This window comes from Lissotriton vulgaris, chromosome 10 (genome assembly GCF_964263255.1).
Source record: "Lissotriton vulgaris chromosome 10, aLisVul1.2, whole genome shotgun sequence".
NCBI lineage: Eukaryota > Metazoa > Chordata > Amphibia > Caudata > Salamandridae > Lissotriton > Lissotriton vulgaris.
Window position 1 is genome coordinate 7,647,851 of NC_141698.1, and position 19,875 is coordinate 7,667,725.

At 51.3% G+C, this 19,875-nt stretch overlaps 1 protein-coding gene across 2 annotated transcripts in view; it reads right to left on the bottom strand.

The window, feature by feature from the left end:
- HUWE1 (HECT, UBA and WWE domain containing E3 ubiquitin protein ligase 1) overlaps positions 1-19,875 on the bottom strand; it is a 1,800,886-nt gene that overhangs the window by 968,407 nt on the left and 812,604 nt on the right. For both annotated transcript variants that reach the window (XM_086940169.1, XM_086940170.1), the window contains one exon: positions 11,544-11,911. In XM_086940169.1, the coding sequence (XP_086796295.1) occupies positions 11,544-11,911 (368 nt within the window). The remainder of the gene's footprint in view (positions 1-11,543; positions 11,912-19,875) is intronic.

Consider the following 19,875-nt stretch of genomic DNA (forward strand, 5'->3'; position numbering starts at 1 on the left):
GGACTACGCCAACTCCTTGTACAAAGGCATCCCAGATTATCAACTCAAACGTTTGCAGTTTATCCAGAATCAGGCGGCACGCCTCATCTTCCATCAACCGAGGCACCACCACGTCCGCCCCCTGCTAAAATCTCTGCACTGGCTCCCCATTTCTGAACAGTGCTAATTCAAGCTGGGCTGCCTCGTCTTTAAATCTCTGGCCGGCCTAGGTCCTACTTTCATCTCCAACCTCATTCATCCCTATGTCCCCTCTCGTAATCTCCGCTCGGCTCACTCGGCTCTACTCAAAGTCCCGGGAGTCAAGCGTAAGAAATGGGGAGGTTTAAGATTCTCATTCCTTGCTCCATCTTTCTGGAATGCCCTCCCATTGGACATAAGGCTGGCTTCTCCCTATACCCATTTCAGATCCCTCCTTAAGACTTATCTGTTTCGCATTGCATACAATTAAAATGTTTTCTTCCTCTCCGGTCTCTTTTAGCTCTCCTTTTTCCCTGTTGCTGCTATGCACTCCCTTGCCCTGTCCAGGCAGCTGCCCACTGTCCTTCTTTCCCCAGTGCCAAGAAACTGTACAGTGTATGTTGCGCTTTATAAATGCCTTTCACATCACATCACATCACAGTATATATAGAGACACTTTCTCAAACAGCTACAGAGTGAATGGTGTGGCAGGACTTATGCAGAATTGGGTGGCGACATGGAATAGGCTTTATACACTGGAAGGAAACATGCCAGGGAAAGTCAGTGTGTTTTTCACTTCAGTATTCCCTTATGGGGAGGTGGAACCCATGGCTAGAGTAACTTCAACAAGGCCTACAGATTCCAGACAAGCACTAAAGTCCCATGTAGCGGATGTGAAAAGAAGTATTCTGCAGAGTCCAAAGTCCTATTTGAACTGCTTTTGGGTCGTCCAGAAATGTCATAATTCTCGGAGTCCCTGGCTGGGGTCTGGCAGGTTAGATTAATGAACTTTCTTACCAGAGCAAAGATCATCCCTACATGGAGAAAAGATAGGTGGAGCTACAAGCCAATCCATCAACTGCTGTCGCTGGATGCCAGGCAGCACCAAGGAGGGAAGGCAGTGAGGGGGGAAGAAGTTGGGTTTCAGAGGCCATGTGGCCAGGGACACTGGACAACACCATTTTGAACAAACCCAGAGGCTGGACAAGGAGGGAGATGGGGCAGGGAGGTGATTTGTCTCTGTTTGATAGGACACACAGAGGCTTCATGCCAGCCCCCTACTCAACTTTTAAAAAGTACTTGCACAGGAAGAGAAGCTCACTCTGGGGTGTGGTGTGCTGAGGTGAAAGGTGCTGGAGCCTGGCGCAGTGGGAAGGAGGACACCCCTGACTGCCCCCCAGGCCACTAACCGCGCCAGAAGAAGAGACCAGGACTGGTGCGCAGAAGAGGCCTCTGAGCAGGGAGAAGAGGCGCCGGGAGCCAGTGAAAACCACTCCCTTCAGAATGCACCCTCTCGGAGACCCGGAGGGCGAAAAAGTGCTCCCAGTGGCTGGGGGACGGCACCAGGAGCAAGAAGACGCGATAATGGGGCAAACCGGACTCCTGGGGGCCGAGATATGCCTGAGAAGGTAGGCGACCTTTGACCCCCGCCTGGGACCAACGACGAAGCACATGGGGATCTGCCGCTGGTCGCAATCATGCCCCCAGGGTGGGTCAGGTCCCGGGGGCTGCCCCAGGAGGAAGAAAAGTCATGGGGCGCCGTAGTGTGAAGATGCCAGAAGGGGGCCAGGAGCCCACCCTGGCCCCCGGTGATGTGCAGGAGAGGGGCAGGGGAGCGCTGTCACGCCCCACCATGGAAATGGCCCTAGGGGGGCGCCAGGAGCTCACCCTGGCCCACCGCCAATGCGGGGGAGTGCCGTCGCGCCCCTCCCCTGAAGATGTCCGGGGGCCCCATCCCCAGAAGTCATGGAGGGGGCCCAGGACCCCATCCCCGGGACCCGAACCCGGCCGAAGATGGAGGGAGGTGGGGGGAGCGCCGTCGCACTCCCCCAAGGTCCGCCGGCACCAACGGGAACCTCCGTGTCTACCCGCCGGAGCAGGCAAACCAGTAGGAAGATGCCGGCTCCTGTGAACACACGGAAGTGCAGGCCGCGCGGGGAGCCGGCTGGAGTAGCCGGGGTGGGCTCCCTGTGCTGCAGAAGGCACAGGGGCCTCGCTGGAGGTCTGGGTGCTAAAGCGAAACCACTCCCCTGCAGGTGCAGCCGGGGGTGGGCTCCCCAAGCTTCCATGAATCCACTGGGGGTCCGGGGGGACAGGGCTCCCCCACGAGCCGCAGCCAGTCATCTGGGGCTCAGGGTAAGACCGGGCTCCTTAACGAGCAGCAGCCAGTCCCCCCCCCCCCTCCCTCCATCAAGAACAGGTGACGCAGCAAAAGCCACAGTGAGATCGCGGCTCCCTCCAAAGCAGCAGGGGAGCCGCTACTATAATATGCTGCAACAGAGTTGGATTGGGAATGAAAATCGGCCCAGGCACACACAAAAAAAAAAACAAAAAAAAAAAAAAATCGGCCCACATTTGCATAAACACTCCTCATATCACTGAGTTAGTGTAATCTTATAAAAAAAACTTTAGGGGGGTAAAAAATGCACACATTAGTTTACAAAGGTGAAACAAGTGAGGCCACTTCTACTCAGGCCCTCTGCCCCCGCTCAGTATGTGCAGACATTAATGGGCCGGCCCGGGAGCCAAAGGGAGTGATACCTGTGCTAAACGGGGGTAATGAGCGCCCATCTCGCCCAAAAAAAGCCACTCAGACTCCGACTGGGCCGCTGACTGTATCAGAAGAACAGAGACAGCGCCCAAATAGACCCCCAGACTGCTCAAAAAAGCAGCCCACAGCAGCCCTCGGACACCAGCCCCTCGGGCATTGCCCGAATGCCCGCGTTACCAATCCTACGCTGTGCTGCAACACCCATAATGCCTTGCAGGTAAAGACCGGCCTGCAAGGGCAATTCAGCTTTTTCACAGCTTGTGGTGGCCCCAGGAGAGCGGGGTCACCACCACACATGTGCTAACGTGCTGGAGAGCTGCTGGAGAAGGCAGTCTCCCCCCAGCCCAAAGAGGAAAGTCCCACCCTAAGTGTCTTGGGGATTTAAAGGAAGCAACCCCTCAAGGGCTCCACAAACTATTATCACCTTCTGGGCTGGAACTTGTGTTCTTCAGGATGTTTGCATAATTGGCTCCAGGAGTGAAAGGCAAAGGATGTGGTGTCTAGAAGAAGGCATCCCCTGCAGGTGAAGAGGTGTATTTGTACCAAAAATGCTTTTACAAATGGTTATTTCCTTTAAAGGGACTGAAGGTCACATGTGTAATGTAAAGTACTTGTGTGTAAGGTGATATCATAAGCAAAGTGGGGTTGTTTTATCAGACATTCCTGCTAGGGTGTCTGACTTTATATGCATAATCCTGTGACCATCTGTGATGGCTTTAGGGGCTGTAATCTAATTGCATTTTTAATGATATTCAAATGTAAGGAGTATGATCATTCTAAAATGGTGCTTAAACATGTATTCTTGCTGCTGCTGTTAGGTGAGGATCAACCCAGACTATTAGCACTTAAGATGTAGAGGGGCATACTTTATGGTCAGTAGGAGATGCTCAGTCAGGGTTGTGTGTCACCATGTCAAGTGTACCCGTTTTTAATGCTGGTTGACCTAATAGGGGGGGTCGCAACTGGGATGGTGCCAATTCACTGCATTGGGGGCAAGATGATATGCCTACATGGGAGTGGTGGTACTAGACCCCACCCCCCTGCGGGAGGGGTGGAGACGTTATGCAATGTCGCACAAGTTACTACTTGTGTAACGATATATCTGTAAGAGACATTAGTTAGTGATAGATTCCTTACCTTAGAATATCCCCAGGCGTCACACTGATACAGAAATGTTTGCGTAGCAGTACCCTTGTGCGTCGGTAGGCGTCGTTTGCGGCTCCGCGTACGTCATCGGCGCCGTGATGACGTCGTCGGAGTACTTCGATGCCGCCTCCGGACTTCAGTTCTTAGACACAGCTTTTCCGCGCCAGAAACGCAGAGTTATGCTAAAAACCAACACTGGTGCCATTGAAACTAGGGCCCTGAAAGGGGATGACCTTAACCCTAGAGATCGGTTTGCAGAACGGGGAGGATGGGTGGGTCGGTAAGGAATCTATCACTAACTACTGTGTCTAACAGATATATCGTTACACAAGTAGTAACTTGTGCATCTGAAAGAGACACGTTAGTGATAGATTCCTTACCTTAGAATAGATACCCCAGCAATACCAACCCCGGTGGTGTGTCTGCGAAGCAATAATCACACCAGAAAATCCTGGAGGACGGAACGGCCAAAGAAGCCATCCCTCCAGACTTAGCTGTCCAGGTAGTAGTGTCTTGCGAACGTGTGCAGCGAGGCCCACGTAGCTGCCTGACATATGTCCTGCAAGGGGACTCCTCGGCCCAGGGCAGTAGTAGTCGCCGTGGCCCGAGTGGAATGGGCCCTCAGTCCAGCTGGAGGTTCCTTTTTAGCCAAGGAGTAGCACGCTTGGATGCACAACACGATCCACCGAGAGATGGTCAGTTTGTGCACCGCCTGTCCCTTCTTAGCGCCCTCATAACCAACAAAGAGTTGGTCATCCACCCGGAACTGGCGTGTGCGATCCAAATAGAATGAAAGCGCACGTTTTGGGTCCAGACGGTGGAGCCGCTCTTCCTCCTTTGAGGGATGCGGAGGCGGAAAGAAGGTGGGAAAGGTGATAGACTGCCCGATGTGGAAGGCTGCGACTACTTTAGGCATAAAGAGAGTTTTGTACGCAACACAACCTTGTCCGGATGGACAGAAAGGAAAGGAGGTTTGGAGCTCACTCTCCTGGCAGAGGTGATGGCTGTGAGAAGTTTGCCTGATATAGGATGCTCACTAGTTCTAGTGATCACAATGTATCAGTCCAAACAACCCTTATGGTGTAGGAGAGTAGGGTCTGCAATCCTATGGTCACCCCAGATTTTTGCTTTTTGCTTCACTGGTTTACGACTATCCCTGGCTGTGGGCCTGCTAATCAGACCTACAGCCTAGCTGTTCCCTCTCTAAATTGACATCCATGTACTTTAGGTGCATTTACCAATTGGTATTGGGTCACTCTTGTAAGTCCTTGTACAGTGTACCATAGGTACCCAGGGCATAGGTGAACCCAAGGCCTACTAGGGGCTGCAGCATGTATTATGCCACCCCTGGCTGGCCATCCAAATCTGACACAACTGGCTGATCGATCAGCTGAGGCAAGGTGGTGTAATCACCCTTTGCTTTAGATATAGTGTAGGAAGGTAGATACCTGACTATGGTTACCCCAAAATTTTTTTGCCTGGTGTTTTGCTGGTTTTCCGACTTAGTTGACCTGGGGCCCTGCCAATCAGGACCCCAGGCCTACTGCTCTCTCTCTAAAATTGATTCCATGTACCTTAGGTGCATTATCCAATTGGGACTGGGCCACCTTATCAGACCCTGTAACTCAGGGCATAGGTGTACCCAGGGCCTGCCAGGGGCTGAAGCATGTATTATGCCACCCCTGGATGGCCATCTAAATCTGAAACAACTGGCTGCACGACAGCTGGGGCAAGGTGGTGTACTCGCCCTTTGCTTTAGATATAGTATACCTATATCTAACCCTAAAAATGGACACACAGATTCCCATCAGTCACTCCTATGGCAGGCCTTGACAATCCTGAAGGCAGAGTGCTTGGAATCGTGTGAAATGGTGCTCTGGCATGAGCTGAGCCCGTTTGCAGCTTGCGGAACCAAGTCCTAATAGCTGTTCCATGATAACGCATACCATATACTCTCAAGTGCATTATAATCCTCGCGGTTAAATGCCATCTCTGGTATTGCTTTATCAAAACATGTCGAGTAAGGTGTCATACGAATTGGAATACTAACCCCTCGCCAATTCTGGCGACGGGGTTAGCATTCCACCCTTCTAGAGGGTCACAACGAACAAGTTACTTACCTTCGGTAACGATATATCTGTAAGAAACATTAGTTAGTATTAGATTCCTTACCTTAGAATATCCCCAGGCGTCAGTCTGGATCCGGAAACTTTTGCGTAGCATTACCCCTGCGCGTCGGTAGGCGTTGTCTGCAGGCGTCTCCTGCGGCTCCGCGTCCATCGTCGGCCTCGTGATGACGTCGCTGGAGTATATAGACGCCGCCTCCGCGCGCTGACGTCAGTTCTTTGTACACAGCTTTTCCGCGCCAGAACATGCAGAGCCATGTGAGAACCAACACTGGTGCCATTTGAAACTAGGGCCCTGAAAGGGATGTCCTTAACCCTAGGTATCAGTTCGCAGAACGGGGAGGATGGGTGGGTTCGGTAAGGAATCTAATACTAACTAATGTTTCTTACAGATATATCGTTACCGAAGGTAAGTAACTTGTTCATCTGAAAGAAACACGTTAGTGTTAGATTCCTTACCTTAGAATAGATACCCCAGCAATACCAACCCCGGTGGTGGGTCTGCGAACCAATACATTCCTACACCAGAAAGTCCTGGAGGACAGAACGGCCAAAGAAGCCATCCCTCCGGACTAGACTGTCCAGGCAGTAGTGCCTCGCAAAGGTGTGCAGCGAGACCCACGTAGCCGCCTGGCAAATGTCCTGCAAGGGGACTCCCCGGCCCAGGGCAGTAGTAGCCGCCGTGGCCCGAGTGGAATGGGCCCTCAGCCCAACAGGAGGCTCCTTCCGAGCCAAAGAGTAGCACGCTTTGATGCACAGAACGACCCACCGAGAGATGGTCCGTTTATGTACCGCCCGTCCCTTCTTCGCACCCACGTAGCCAACAAACAGTTGGTCATCCACCCGGAACTGGCGTGTGCGATCCATATAAAATGAAAGCGCACGTTTTGGGTCCAGACGATGGAGCCGCTCTTCATCCTTTGAAGGATGCGGAGGCGGGAAGAAGGAAGGGAGGGTGATGAACTGCCCGATGTGAAAAGCAGAAACTACTTTGGGCAGGAAAGAAGGTCTAGTCCTTAGAACCACCTTGTCAGGATGAATGGACAGGAAAGGAGGTTTGACAGAAAGAGCCTGGAGCTCACTCACCCTCCTGGCAGAGGTGATGGCAATCAGGAAAGCCGTCTTTAAAGTCAGGAGACGGAGAGGACAAGAATGAAGGGGCTCAAAGGGAGCACACATCAAAAAGGTTAGAACCAGGTTCAAGTCCCACTGAGGCATCACAAACGGAACAGGTGGATACATGTGTGTGATGCCCTTCAAGAATCTCGTTACAATTGGGGACTTGAACAAAGAAGGCTGATCAGGAAGCCTTGGAAAGGCTGAAAGGGCCGAAAGGTAGCCCTTGATAGTGCCCAGAGCAGAGCCCTGCTGGGCAAGAGAGAGAAGAAAAAGAAGAACCTCGGAAAGAGGGGCAGAAAGAGGATCCACAGCCTTTGCTGTGCACCATGCCACAAATCTGTTCCACCAACAGGCGTATACCGACTTTGTGGAGGGACGCCTGGCTGCCAGAATTACATCACAGACTTCAGGAGGCAAGTCAAATGGCCTCAACTGCCGCCGCTCAATCTCCAAGCATGGAGGTGGAGACTGGACAGGTTCCGGTGGAGGACCGTCCCCTGCTGCTGCGACAGAAGGTCCTCCTGAAGAGGCAGGCGGATCGGGGGACCGACTGACATGCTGAGTAGCTCGGGATACCAGTACCTTCGAGCCCAGTCCGGAGCCACAAGGATAACTTGGGCCCGGTCGCGCCTGATCTTCTTCAGCACTCTGGGCAGAAGTGGTATAGGCGGAAAGGCGTATAACAGACCGCAACTCCACTCGCGCCGAAAGGCGTCGCCGTGCGAGTGCCGTCTTGGAAACTCCAACGCGCAGAACTGATGACATTGCGCGTTCTCTTCTGTGGTGAATAGATCTAACTAAGGCTCTCCCCATCGCAGAAAGAGGCCTTGCGCCACGTCCGAGTTCAGACGCCATTCGTGATCCATCGAGCACCGACGGCTGAGTTCGTCCGCCCTGGTGTTTAGAGAACCTGCCAGGTGTTGAACCGTCAAAGTCACGCCCTGACGTTCCAGCCACTGCCAGAGGCGCAGAGCCTCCTGGCAAAGGGTCCACGACCCCACCCCGCCCTGTTTGTTGCAGTACCACATGGCGGTGGTGTTGTCTGTGAACACCTGCACTACACTCCCGTTGACAAAGGGGAGGAATGCCTTCAGTGCTAGACGAATCGCCCGTAGCTCCAACAGGTTGATAAGGAGCCGGGACTCCGCCGGAGACCAGATGCCTCTGATCTCCGCCTCTCCCAAGTGGCCTCCCTAGCCCTGGAGGGACGCGTCCGTCACGACAACGTGCTCCGGTTGGGGAAGGGAGAGGGATCTGCCTCTGACCCAATCGCGGTCCGTAAGCCACCACTGCAGTTGTCTCGCAGTGCCCTCCGAGATCAAGACATGGTCGGACAAGTTGCCCTGATGCTGGGCCCACTGAAACTTCAGGTCCCACTGCAGAGCCCGCATCCGCCACCGGGCGTGATGCACCAGAAGGATGCAGGAAGCCATCAGCCCCAGCAGCCGCAGCGTCAACCTGACCGAATCCCGGGATAGCGGCTGAAAGATGGGAATCAAAGCCTGTATATTCCGGACCCGCCGTTCCGGAGGATAAACCCGAAACTGCGCCGAGTCCAGAACCGCTCCGATGAAAAGGAGCTTTTGAGAGGGACACAGGTGTGATTTCGGCACATTGATGGAGAATCCCAGGTCGTGCAAGAGGTCTGCCGTCATCTGAAGGTGGTGGACGACTGTCTGGGGCGAGCCCGCCTTAAACAACCAGTCGTCTAGGTAGGGGAAGACTGAAACCCCTAACCTGCGCAGATGGGCTGCGACCACCGCCAACACCTTTGTGAACACCCGTGGGGCGCTGGTAAGGCCGAAGGGGAGCACGATAAACTGAAAGTGCTCCTGGCCTACCGTGAACCGCAGGTAACGCCGGTGGGCCGGCAGGACGGGGATGTGAAAATACGCATCCTGCAAGTCCAACGCTACCATCCAGTCTTGCGGGTCTAGAGCAGCCAAGACCTGAGCTAATGTCAACATCTTGAACTTTTCCTTCCGGAGGAAGCCGTTGACGTTCCGTAGATCCAAGATAGGACCTAGGCCCCCCTTGTCCTTCTTGGGTACCAGAAAGTAGTGGGAATAGCAACCACGCACTACTTCTGGCCCAGGAACGCGCTCGATGGCCCCCTTGGCCAAGAGGGCCGTAACTTCCTCCTGCAGAAGTGCCAAGTGGTCCCCCGACACACGGTGGTTCTGCGGTGGCATGGCTGGAGGATTGGTCTCGAAGGGGAGGGAGTAGCCCCTTCGGACGAGTTGCAGCACCCACCTGTCCGAGGTGATTGTGCGCCAGCGGGCGTGGTGATGGCGAACCCTGCCACCCACTGGCGTCACATGGGCCTGAAAGCACGGACTAGGAGGATTTGGAGGCTGATGCTGCGGGGGGAGGTGTGGCCTGACCCCGCCGTTGACCCCGACCGCCTCCACGGCGGTTTTCACGGCCGCCACCGCGTTGATAAGATTGTTGAGGCGCGTGGCTGGCAGCACGTGTGGGGACGCCCCTTCCTTGGCCACGAAAGGAGCGAAACAAACCCAATTGCTGGCGCTGGGTCGAGAGACCCAAGGACTTGGCCGTGACCCTGGAGTCCTTGAAGCGCTCCAGCGCGTGGTCCGCCTTGTCACCAAACAGGCGACAGCCATCAAACGGCATGTCCATCAGGGCATTCTGGACATCTGCCGAAAAGTTGGCGGATCTCAGCCAGGAGTGGCGACGAATCGCCACCGTCGTGGACATAGCTCTGCCCAGCGAGTCGGTCGTATCAAGACCACACCGTATGGAATATTTTGCTGCGTCTCAGGCCTCAGCCACAGCCTTGCCGAGCTTCGCCCGCACCTCCAAGGGGCAGTCTGGCAGCAGTTCCGCGACCGTATCCCACACAGAGTGGGTGTAGCGGCCCAAGAGGCAAGCGGTGTTGCAAGACCGCAGTCCCAAACTCAGGGACTAGAAGACCTTCTTGCCATACTGGTCATACCTCTTAGATTCCCGGTCGGGCGGGGCCGACGGGAATGCGGTCTGGGAAGTCGAGGCCTGGATCACCAGACTCTCAGGGGTGGGATGGGTGGACAGGAACTTGGGGTCGTCCGGACACGGACGGTGGCGTCTGGCCACGTTCCTATCAACAGGCGAACCTAAAGAGGGCCTGGACCACGTGCCCAAAAGAACGTCTGACAAGGCTTCGTTAAACGGCAGCAATGGCTCCAGTGGGCATGACTGCGGTTTGAAGACCTCAGTGAGGATGTTAGGCCTCACGGCCGCGACGGGGAGCTCAAGGTGTAAGGCCTTGGCAGCCCTCATCAACACCACTGAATAAGCAGCCCCCTCCTCCGGAGTGACTGATAGGAATCTGTGTGTCCATTTTTAGGGTTAGATATAGGTATACTATATCTAAAGCAAAGGGTGATTACACCACCTTGCCCCAGCTGTCGTGCAGCCAGTTGTGTCAGATTTAGATGGCCATCCAGGGGTGGCATAATACATGCTTCAGCCCCTGGTAGGCCCTGGGTACACCTATGCCATGAGTTACAGGGTCTGATAAGGTGGCCCAGTACCAATTGGTAAATGCACCTAAGGTACACGTTGTAATTTAGTGAGAGAACAGCTAGGCTGTGGGTCTGATTAGCAGGCTCACAGCCAGAGAAAGTCGTAAACCAGTGAAACAAAAGCAAAAAATCTGGGTGATCATAGGATTGCAGACCCTACTCTCCTACAAGGGTCACGAACGGTAGTCCTGTGGTGCAGCACGCCTAGGCCAATCCTGTAAGGCTACTAAGCTCCGCCGTTGCTCGCCTTCTTCCATTTAGCTTTGTGGAAGCACGTGGTCAGGCAGTCCTCAAACAAAATGTAGTCATGGTCAGTGGCAGAGCGTGGGGTGGGAGGGTATAGAGGCTACATACCTTTTGCCGGTGAATCAACTGGAATTTTGCGTGGCACTGAGGGCAGTGCTGGAAGGGCATCTGTTCCATCACACTAGGTGCATTCTCCGAAAAGCAGCTCTCGGGGAAGTAGTCAACCAAACGGGGAATATGCCCCCAAAGATTGCCCAAGGTCCTGACTGTTAGAAGTTGATAGCTGTCAGTCTCCAGGTAATATCACCAAGCAACATGGGCGACAAAGGAAAACCTCGCCTTCAAAGCCCTTGCTCAAGTATCATGGTTAAATTGACCAGTTGGGCTTGAACGATACTGTTCGGAACATATCGAACTCAGAGCCCCGGTAGTACATATCTGACCCATATGGCAAAGGAGTCTGCATACTCGCGACTTGAAAGACTTCGAAGAAAAAAAACATGCATGAAGGAGTCAGCAGAGCGTATTTATCTACAGCACATGCAACAAACAAGTTTCAAAATTTCAGCAGATAATCTGGAAAAGAAACTGAACAATTTTGGAAAGGTCACTTGCATTAAGGCTAAAAAAAAGTCAAACAATTGCACTGCATACCTTCTCCATTGTGTGCTGCAGAGTACAGGGATCCTCAATGATATGCCGGAAAAGCAGAGTTACCAGCGGCGTGAAGCCATTGAAACCAGAGTTCTGAGTCAAGTTCAAGATCATGCGGGTGCTTTTCAGTTCAGCAAACATCATTGCATACTTGTGGTCTCGAGTGAGGCGTAAGCACAACCTTAGCGTGGCATGCAAGGTATCCGGATCCACGGGTACACCCAGCATACTGACACACGACCGGATAAGGACAGTCACCATTTCTTCAGAGAGGCCTTGAATCACGATGTCGCTTAGTTTGACTTCTTCTGCAGCAAGGTCTTTTTCAGTCGCAGGTCCCTCTGGAGCTGGGATGGCAGGAGTGGATTCTAACAAAACATGAGGAGGTCAGTGAGGCATGGATGCTTTCAAATGTTTTTCTTAAAGTAACAAAAAACATACTTTTGGCCAATAAAGTACATGAATTGACACGGACTGTAGTACACGACTACAGTAGAAAGTAAAGAGGTACTGTTCAGAAAGGCAATAACTTTAGAACAGCAGTCACACACCCAGCGCAAGTACAGCGCTTCATTATGTGCATTTTTGAGAATTATGTTTGAGACCGCTTTTGTAGGGTTGGGGGACTTTGATCAATTTTCACATTAAAATTCAAATAATTCATTTAGTTTTCAGATATGGTACTACTAGACAGCAAAAGAGGGACGGGGGAGGGACAAAGTTTGCAGAAATAGACATTTCGCTTTATAATACATACACATGCAGACTCTGCTGTAATCCTGCTTTGCAGAGGGTCAAATGCACCTCTCGGAAAAAGAATACTAAAGAACCCTAGTCTCAGGTACCAAGACATCTTCAGCATTGGAAGTCAGACTCATACATAAAAAAGAAAATATTACTTACCTTCGGTAATGGTTTTCTGATAGAGAGTCTAAATGCAGATTAGTCACCTTGTGTATTTCTCCAGGCGCTCAACTGAATCTGGAGATATTTTATGGCAAATCCTCTGGGACAGATGGGTCAAGTGTATCTCCCAGTCCTGGCTTTACAGACAATAGTGCTTTGACAAAGAGGGATGCTCATGTAGCAGCCTGGCAGATGTCTAAGACCGGTACACAGCTCTCAAGGGCAGTGAACCATCTCACACTGTTAGAAGAATAAGTTACTTACCTTCGGTAACTATTTATCTGTAATAAACATTAGTTAGTTATAGATTCCTCACCTTAGAATTAACCCCAGGAGTCAGACTGGATCCAGAAAGTTTGTCAGCAGTAACTCTGCGCGTCGGAGGGTGGCACTGGTCGGCTCCACATCAGTCTTCTACCTTGTGGTCGCCGGGATGAAGGCGCGGCAGCTACTTAGACGCCACCCTCGTGCGCTGACATCAGTTCTGTACATGACTTTACGCGCCAGAAATGCAGAGCCATACAAGACACTTGTAGGAAGGTGGATACCCGACTATGGTTGCCCCCAACTTTTTGCCTGGTGTTTTGCTGGTTTTCCGACTTAGTTAGCCTGGGACCCTGCCAATCGGGACCCCAGGCCTACTGCTCTCTCTCTAAAATGGATTCCATGTACCTTAGCTACATTTCCAATTGGTACTGGGCCACCTTATCAGACCCTGTAACTCAGGGCATAGGTGTACCCAGGGCCTACCAGGGGCTGAAGCATGTATTATGCCACCCCTGGCTGGCCATCTAAATCTGACACAACTGGCTGCACGACAGCTGGGTCAAGGTGGTGTAATCACCCTTTGCTTTAGATATAGTATACCTATATCTAACCCTAAAAATGGACACACAGATTCCAATCAGTCACTCCTATGGCAGGCCTTGACAATCCTGAAGGCAGAGTGTTTAGAATCGTGTGAGATGGTGCTCTGGCATGAGCTGAGCCCGTTTGCAGCTTGCGGAACCAAGTCCTAATAGCTGTTCCATGATAACGCATACCATATACTCTCAAGTGCATTATAATCCTCGCGGTTAAATGCTATCTTTGGTATCGCTGTATCAAAACATGTCGAGTAAGGTGTCATACGAATTGGAATACTAACCCCTCGCCAATTCTGGCGACGGGGTTAGCATTCCACCCTTCTAGAGGGACACGACATGTATGTAACTGTGAACCCCGGTTAAAGTTAACTCAAGCCTCAGCATCACAAAATGGATGCTGCCACCACAGACACGAGTCTGACCTCCTGCAGCTGGGAGTCCTTCCAGCGAGGGGAGCTTGGACAAAGGGTTTCCTGTCAGGGGCGGTGCTAGCACCATCCCAGACAGGGTTTTGTGTATCCTGGGTAGGCAGGGCTTTACAGGAAGGTGACTGCAAGTGGCACCCCGGTGCTCACTACGCATCTGCCGGCTAGAACCAGTTCCAGGGGCATACCAGCCCCTGGCCTGGGGAAAGTCCGGCATGGGAGAGGGGTGTAACCACCCCCCTTCCTGGTCCCACCCCTAGGGCAGGACCTAGTCGCGTACCCACCCCTTTCTTTAGGATAAAGGCAGGAGCGGGGACCCTTCCGAATTAGATCATCTTTGAATCAAGAAACTACTTTCTACGAAAGGAACTCTCGACTTCTTCTTAAGATTTCTCCCTTGTGGCTAAGGAGTAGTCACCCTGCATCCGCAGGCACCATCTAAGAACTCTGCGGTTTGCTGCACGTCCTTCCTCCAGAATCCGACTGACCAGATCGATGAGACCCGGCTTCCCTGGCACCTCTGACCTCTACCTACCTCTACAGCTAAGCTGAGAACCGTAGGTGCAACGAGACCTCAAGGGACCGGCCATCATCAGAACTGCACGACTTCTATCCAGCACGACCACCGAGGGATCCTCTGTTGAGTGCTTTGGGGTCCGAGAAGCCCCGACCCTGAGCAGCTCCAGCACCGAAGCCCAGCCCCACAGCATCCACGAGATCTGCGTGGGGCCCTTCTGCTTTTTGCTGCTCACCGCGTTGTCTGGCTACTAGCCCGCTGGCTTGTAGCCTTCCCGACGACGCCTGACGACGACAACACTGCTGGTCTGGTTGCTCCAGACTGGCCCTTGCTCCCTTCCAAAAGAGGAGCACCCCGGACCCTCCTGGTCCACTCCAAACGGCATTTTAGTTCCACCGCGTGGGCTTGAATTTGCCAAGACTTGTTGTCCCAATCCTGGGTCCGTCGACAGCATCAACCATCGTGGGACAGCTCGCACCTCCATCCTGGTTGCCGACAACGCCTCCTGGTCCGTGAGACTGCAGAGCACAGCGTCGCCCACTCACCTGGTCGAGGTGACTTCGCCCGGTGCCATCCTGGTGCCCACACAATCACTGGCTAGTGATTAAGAACTTGGTCCCCTCTGCTTTCAGGTGTCATCCATCTTCGATCCAGGCTTGGATCCATCGAACAATCTTCACTGGTCGCCTGCCAGCAACTTCTTTCTTCAGGCTCCTGGTTCGTCAACGAGGATTCCCGACGTCTTTTCAAACCTATGCACCCGCAGCCCCTGGGCTAGGTAACTTCGGCATTTCGGTGCCCCAGCATAGCCTCACTATCCAAGGGTCCAGATCCACTTTCGTTTTTGACCTACCTAGTCGGGTTCGCCCGAGAACACTAACTTTGCTTTTACTAGCCTCCATAGACTTTGTCCCGCATCCTGCAAGAGAGTGCACACTCTGCACCCGAGTCCCCTAGGCCTCCTACTAGTAATCTGAAGGTTCAGTAACGTAGTCCTAGCGATTCCAAAGCCTATTAGTCCAGTACTTACCTGCTAGTAATTTTGCATTCCACTACCATAGTATATGGTTTTTCGTGCCCCTCGGGCATTTGTGTAAATTGTGCAACTTAAAGTATTTTCGTAAGAGTTTTGTTGTGTGCTTAGTACCCTGTCCTCATAAAGAGTACAGGGCTGTTGTGATCTAAATAAATACACTGTTTATTTTCATAACACTTGTGTGGTGCCCTTTCACTTTGTGTTCAAGGGGTATATGTGATGGTATAACAGCTGGCTTAACACGCCCTCTAGAGTTTAGCCCGAAGACTGCTCGTATCCACTCTACTAGGATAGCTGGTCTATAAGGTTTACTTACAACCAATCACCATAAGGGTTGTTTGGACTGATACATAGTGATCACTAGAATAGTGAGCACTGCATATCAGGCCAACTTCTCACAACACTGACCACTGGTGCACAAAACTAAGGCCCTGAAAGGATGCCCTGAACTGTAGAAATCAGTTAGCAGAACGGGAAGGATGGGTGGGCGGTAGGGAATCCATCACTAATGTTTCTTAAAAATATATTTTTCATCAAAAAAAGGGGGGGTGGGGAATCACTTGTCCTGTATAACCTGGGTACAGTTCTAACTGGGATGCCCTCATTCATGTGTAATAATGGTGATATGGGCGGTATATGTTGATTCTCCGCCTTAGTTTACAAGTTTGTGCAAAATCATAGGGTCAGTTGGTATGCACCCTCCGCCAGGAGGAAAGCACCCTAGGTTAAAAATAGAATATGTTGATGGAATATTTTAGGATTCGTACATATTCAATTCTCTAGAGTGAAATTGACCATTTCACACTAGAGAATTGAATATGTACGAATCCTAAAATATTCCATCAACATATTCTTGGATATTCTCAACCCATAATTCAATCCCGGATAATAAAGTGGAACTCCCTGGAACAATTGAATTATGTTTAACAAATCACTCACCCACCACCCACTATCACTAATCACTACTTTTTTTAACCTAGGCTGCTTTCCTCCTGGCCGAGGGTGCATACCAACTGACCCTATGATTTTGCACAAACGTGTAAACTAAGGCGGAGAATCAACATATACCGCCCATACCACCATTATTACACGTAAATGAGGGCCTTTTAACCAAGGGACATCCCAGTTAGAACTGTACCCAGGTTATACAGGACAAGTCATCCCCCCCCCCCTTTTGATGAAAAATACTCAAAGCCAAGGAACTTGGTGGGATCACAAGATTTGCTTCTCCCCCCCGCCCCCCCCCCCTTTTTTGATTGATAGATCTTAAAAATATATATCGTTACCGAAGGTAAGTAACTTGTGCATCTGAAAGAAAGACGTTAATTATAGATTCCTTACCTTACAATAGACACCCCAGCAATACCAACCCTGGTGGTGGGTCTGCGAACCAAGATCACACCAGAAAGTCCTGGAGAACAGAACGACCAAAAAAGCAGTCTCTCCGGACTTGGCTGTCCAGGCAGTAGTGTTTTGTAAATGTGTGCAGGGATGTCCACGGAGCTGACTGACAGGTGTCATTTAGAGCAACTTCTCTTCCCAGAGCAGTAGTGGCTGCCGTCGCCCTGGTGGAATGGGAGCCTAGCCAGACCGGAGGCTCCTTTTTAGCCAGAGAATAGCATGCCTTAATACACAAAACAACCCACCAAGAAATGGTGCGTTTGTGTACAGCCCTTTCTTGGCGCCCACGTAGCCAACAAAGAGTTGGTCATCTACCCAGAACTGTTTTTTTGCAACCCAGATAGAAAGAGCGCACATTTTGGGTCCAGATGGTGGAGCCTCTCTTCCTCCTTCGAAGGACGCAGAGGCCGAAAGAAGGTGGGCAAAGTAATGGTCTGCCCGATGTCGAAGGGTGTGACAACCATAGGCAAGAAAGAAGGAGGATGCACAAGTTACTTACCTTCCGTAAGGAGTAGTTTCTGTCTAGTAACTCCAGTTCTGTAGTAGGGGTATCTCTGTTGTAGTCATAAGCGCCCACCCTCCTCCCCGGTGTAGAGAGATATTCATGTAAGGAATGCTACAGGTCTGACGTGTTACGCCTTCAAAAAACTGAAAGTAAAAGGGACCTGCAGGGATACTGTGAAGTACTGGAAAGTTCCCTTAAAGGCACAGTATCCTTTTCTGAGCCACATAATGGCAGCCTATGGGATTTGTCTGTCCTGTCTTCCTCTCTATCATTCCAGAGGGGTTTTGCTGCTGAGGCAAGGGAAATCTGGACAGACTTTGCAGTTTGTGGATTTTTGGTGGAATTTCTAGTTGAAGTGCTGGACAGTGTAGCCTGGTATTATAGGCTGCATTATCTGTCTTTAATTCTCTCTTAAGTGTCTGTGCAGTTCTGCATTTTTCAACACCTTGAGATTTTTTTTATTGCTCCGGGGTCCACGCACATGGGCGGGACTATTCACTAGATTATGACTATAACAGAGGACGTCAAGGATTCCCTCGACGCCGACCTCCTCCTCTTCGCCGACGACGAACAGCGGTGTCGCCACGACGACAATTAAGATACAGTCAACGGCGATCTCGACGGCGGTCTAGTCAGTTCCCTCGACGCCGAACGTAGACGTAGCCTCAACCCAGAGCCCTGGGGAGACGGGGAACAGACTGCTGTCATCCCTCTCGACGCCGTCGTCGGTGCCATCGACGCCGACAGGGACGTTTGCTGGTCTTCCTGCCCCGGAGGGGGGGGGGGGGGGCCCAGAGGCCTCAGCATGGGCAGACCCAGACCCACCTTGTGCCTATAGTCTTCTATCTTCCAGGCCTTGGAGCCTGATCTTCACCCTCTCTCTCAGGGTCCTGCTGGAGAGGTTCTGGCAAATGTCACACTCCGGGACATGAGGGAAGGCAGATGATGCACACCTCGTGTGGGTCAGTCTTGGCCTTCTTCCTCGAACACTCTGGACATTTGTCAAACAAAGCAGGCATTTTGACAAATAAAAGTGTTCAAATACACACAAAAGGAAGAAAGCACTAAAGTACTTCAAATGAAAGCACTCAAACACTTGAAACGTGGAATAAATCTGTAGAAAACCCTAGAAAGGGAGAGCTCAATGCTCTAGGGTCCTGCTTGCAGGAGCCGGAAAAAAGAACTGAAAGTAAAAGGGACCTGCTGTGCATTCTGGGATACTGAGAGAGTTCAGGAAAGTTCTCTTAAAACGCACAGTATCCTGTCCTGAGCCACATAATGGCAGCCTATCGCGCTTGTCTGTCCACTCCTTTCTCTCTATCATTCCAGAGGCTTTTGCTGGTAGGGAAAGGTTTTTCTCTGTGGAGAACACTGGACAGGCTGTGCTGTTTGTGGGTTTTTGGTGGAATTTCTAGTTGAAGTACTGGACAGTGTAGCCTGTGGATATAGGCTGATTTATCGGTCTTTAAATTCTCTCTTAAGTGTCTGTGCAGGTCTGCATTTTTTGACGACTTAAGAGATTTTTGATTGCTACGGGGTCCACACACATGGGCGGGACTATTCACTAGATTATGACTATACACAGAGATCCCCTACTACAGAACGATATATCTTTAAGAAACATTTCTTAGTGTTTGATTCCTTACCTTAGAATATCCCCAGGCGTCGGGCTGGATCCAGAAAGTGATAGTCAGCAGTACCCTTGCACGTTGGTAGGCACAGTCTGCGGCTCCGCGTCTGTCGTCGGCGTCATGATCGCCGGAATGACGTCTATGTATTTAGACGACGCCCTCGCTCGCTGACGTCAGTTCTGTACATAGCTTTCCGCAATAGGAACGCAGAGCAATGATAGAAACCGATGCCATATAACTATGGCCCTGTAAGGAATTACATTAACCCTAGATATCGGTTTGCAGAACGGGGAGGATGGGTGGGGCGGTAAGGAATCCAACACTAAGGAAAATGCTACTTACCAGTATGCATCTGTTCTTGGCATGTAGAGCTGCAGAGTTCTACGCTTTGCATTAGATCGCCACCTGGTGTTGGGTTCGGATGATTGCATGTTGTTGTTGTCTTGGAAGAAGTGTTTGTAGTCACAAGATAGGTGGTGACTCCCTTGGACGATAGTGCGCATGGGCATTGGCTCCATCCTTAGATTGTTTTTCGCCATGATGGGAAATGGAGTTAGTAGAAAGAAAAAGGATGTCCATGCGTGTATATCTAGTTAAGATACAAAACTGGAAAAGATACAGGTCCCGGGAGGCGGGAGGGCGTGTAGAACTCTGCAGCTCTACATGCCAAGAACAGATGCATACTGGTAAGTAGCATTTTCCGTTCGAGGCATATGAGCTGCAGATCCTACATTTAGCAACGATTGTGCAGCAGTGTCTCTCCTAGCGGTGGTCACCTGCATCAGTTGCAGTATTGGAATAGGGTTTTGAGGATAGCTTGGCCTACTGCAGCTTGCTGTTTAGCTTGTACATCAACACAATAATTTTTAGTGAAGTTGTGTGTTGTAGACCATGTTGCTGCCTTGCAGATGTCTTCTAGGGGAATGTTCCCTAAGAAAGCCATGGATGCTCCTAGTTTGTGTGTAGAGTGCGCTCTAGGAGGAACTGTTAAAGAGCGTTTAGCTTTTTGGTAGCATATTTGTATACATTTAACAATCCACTTTGC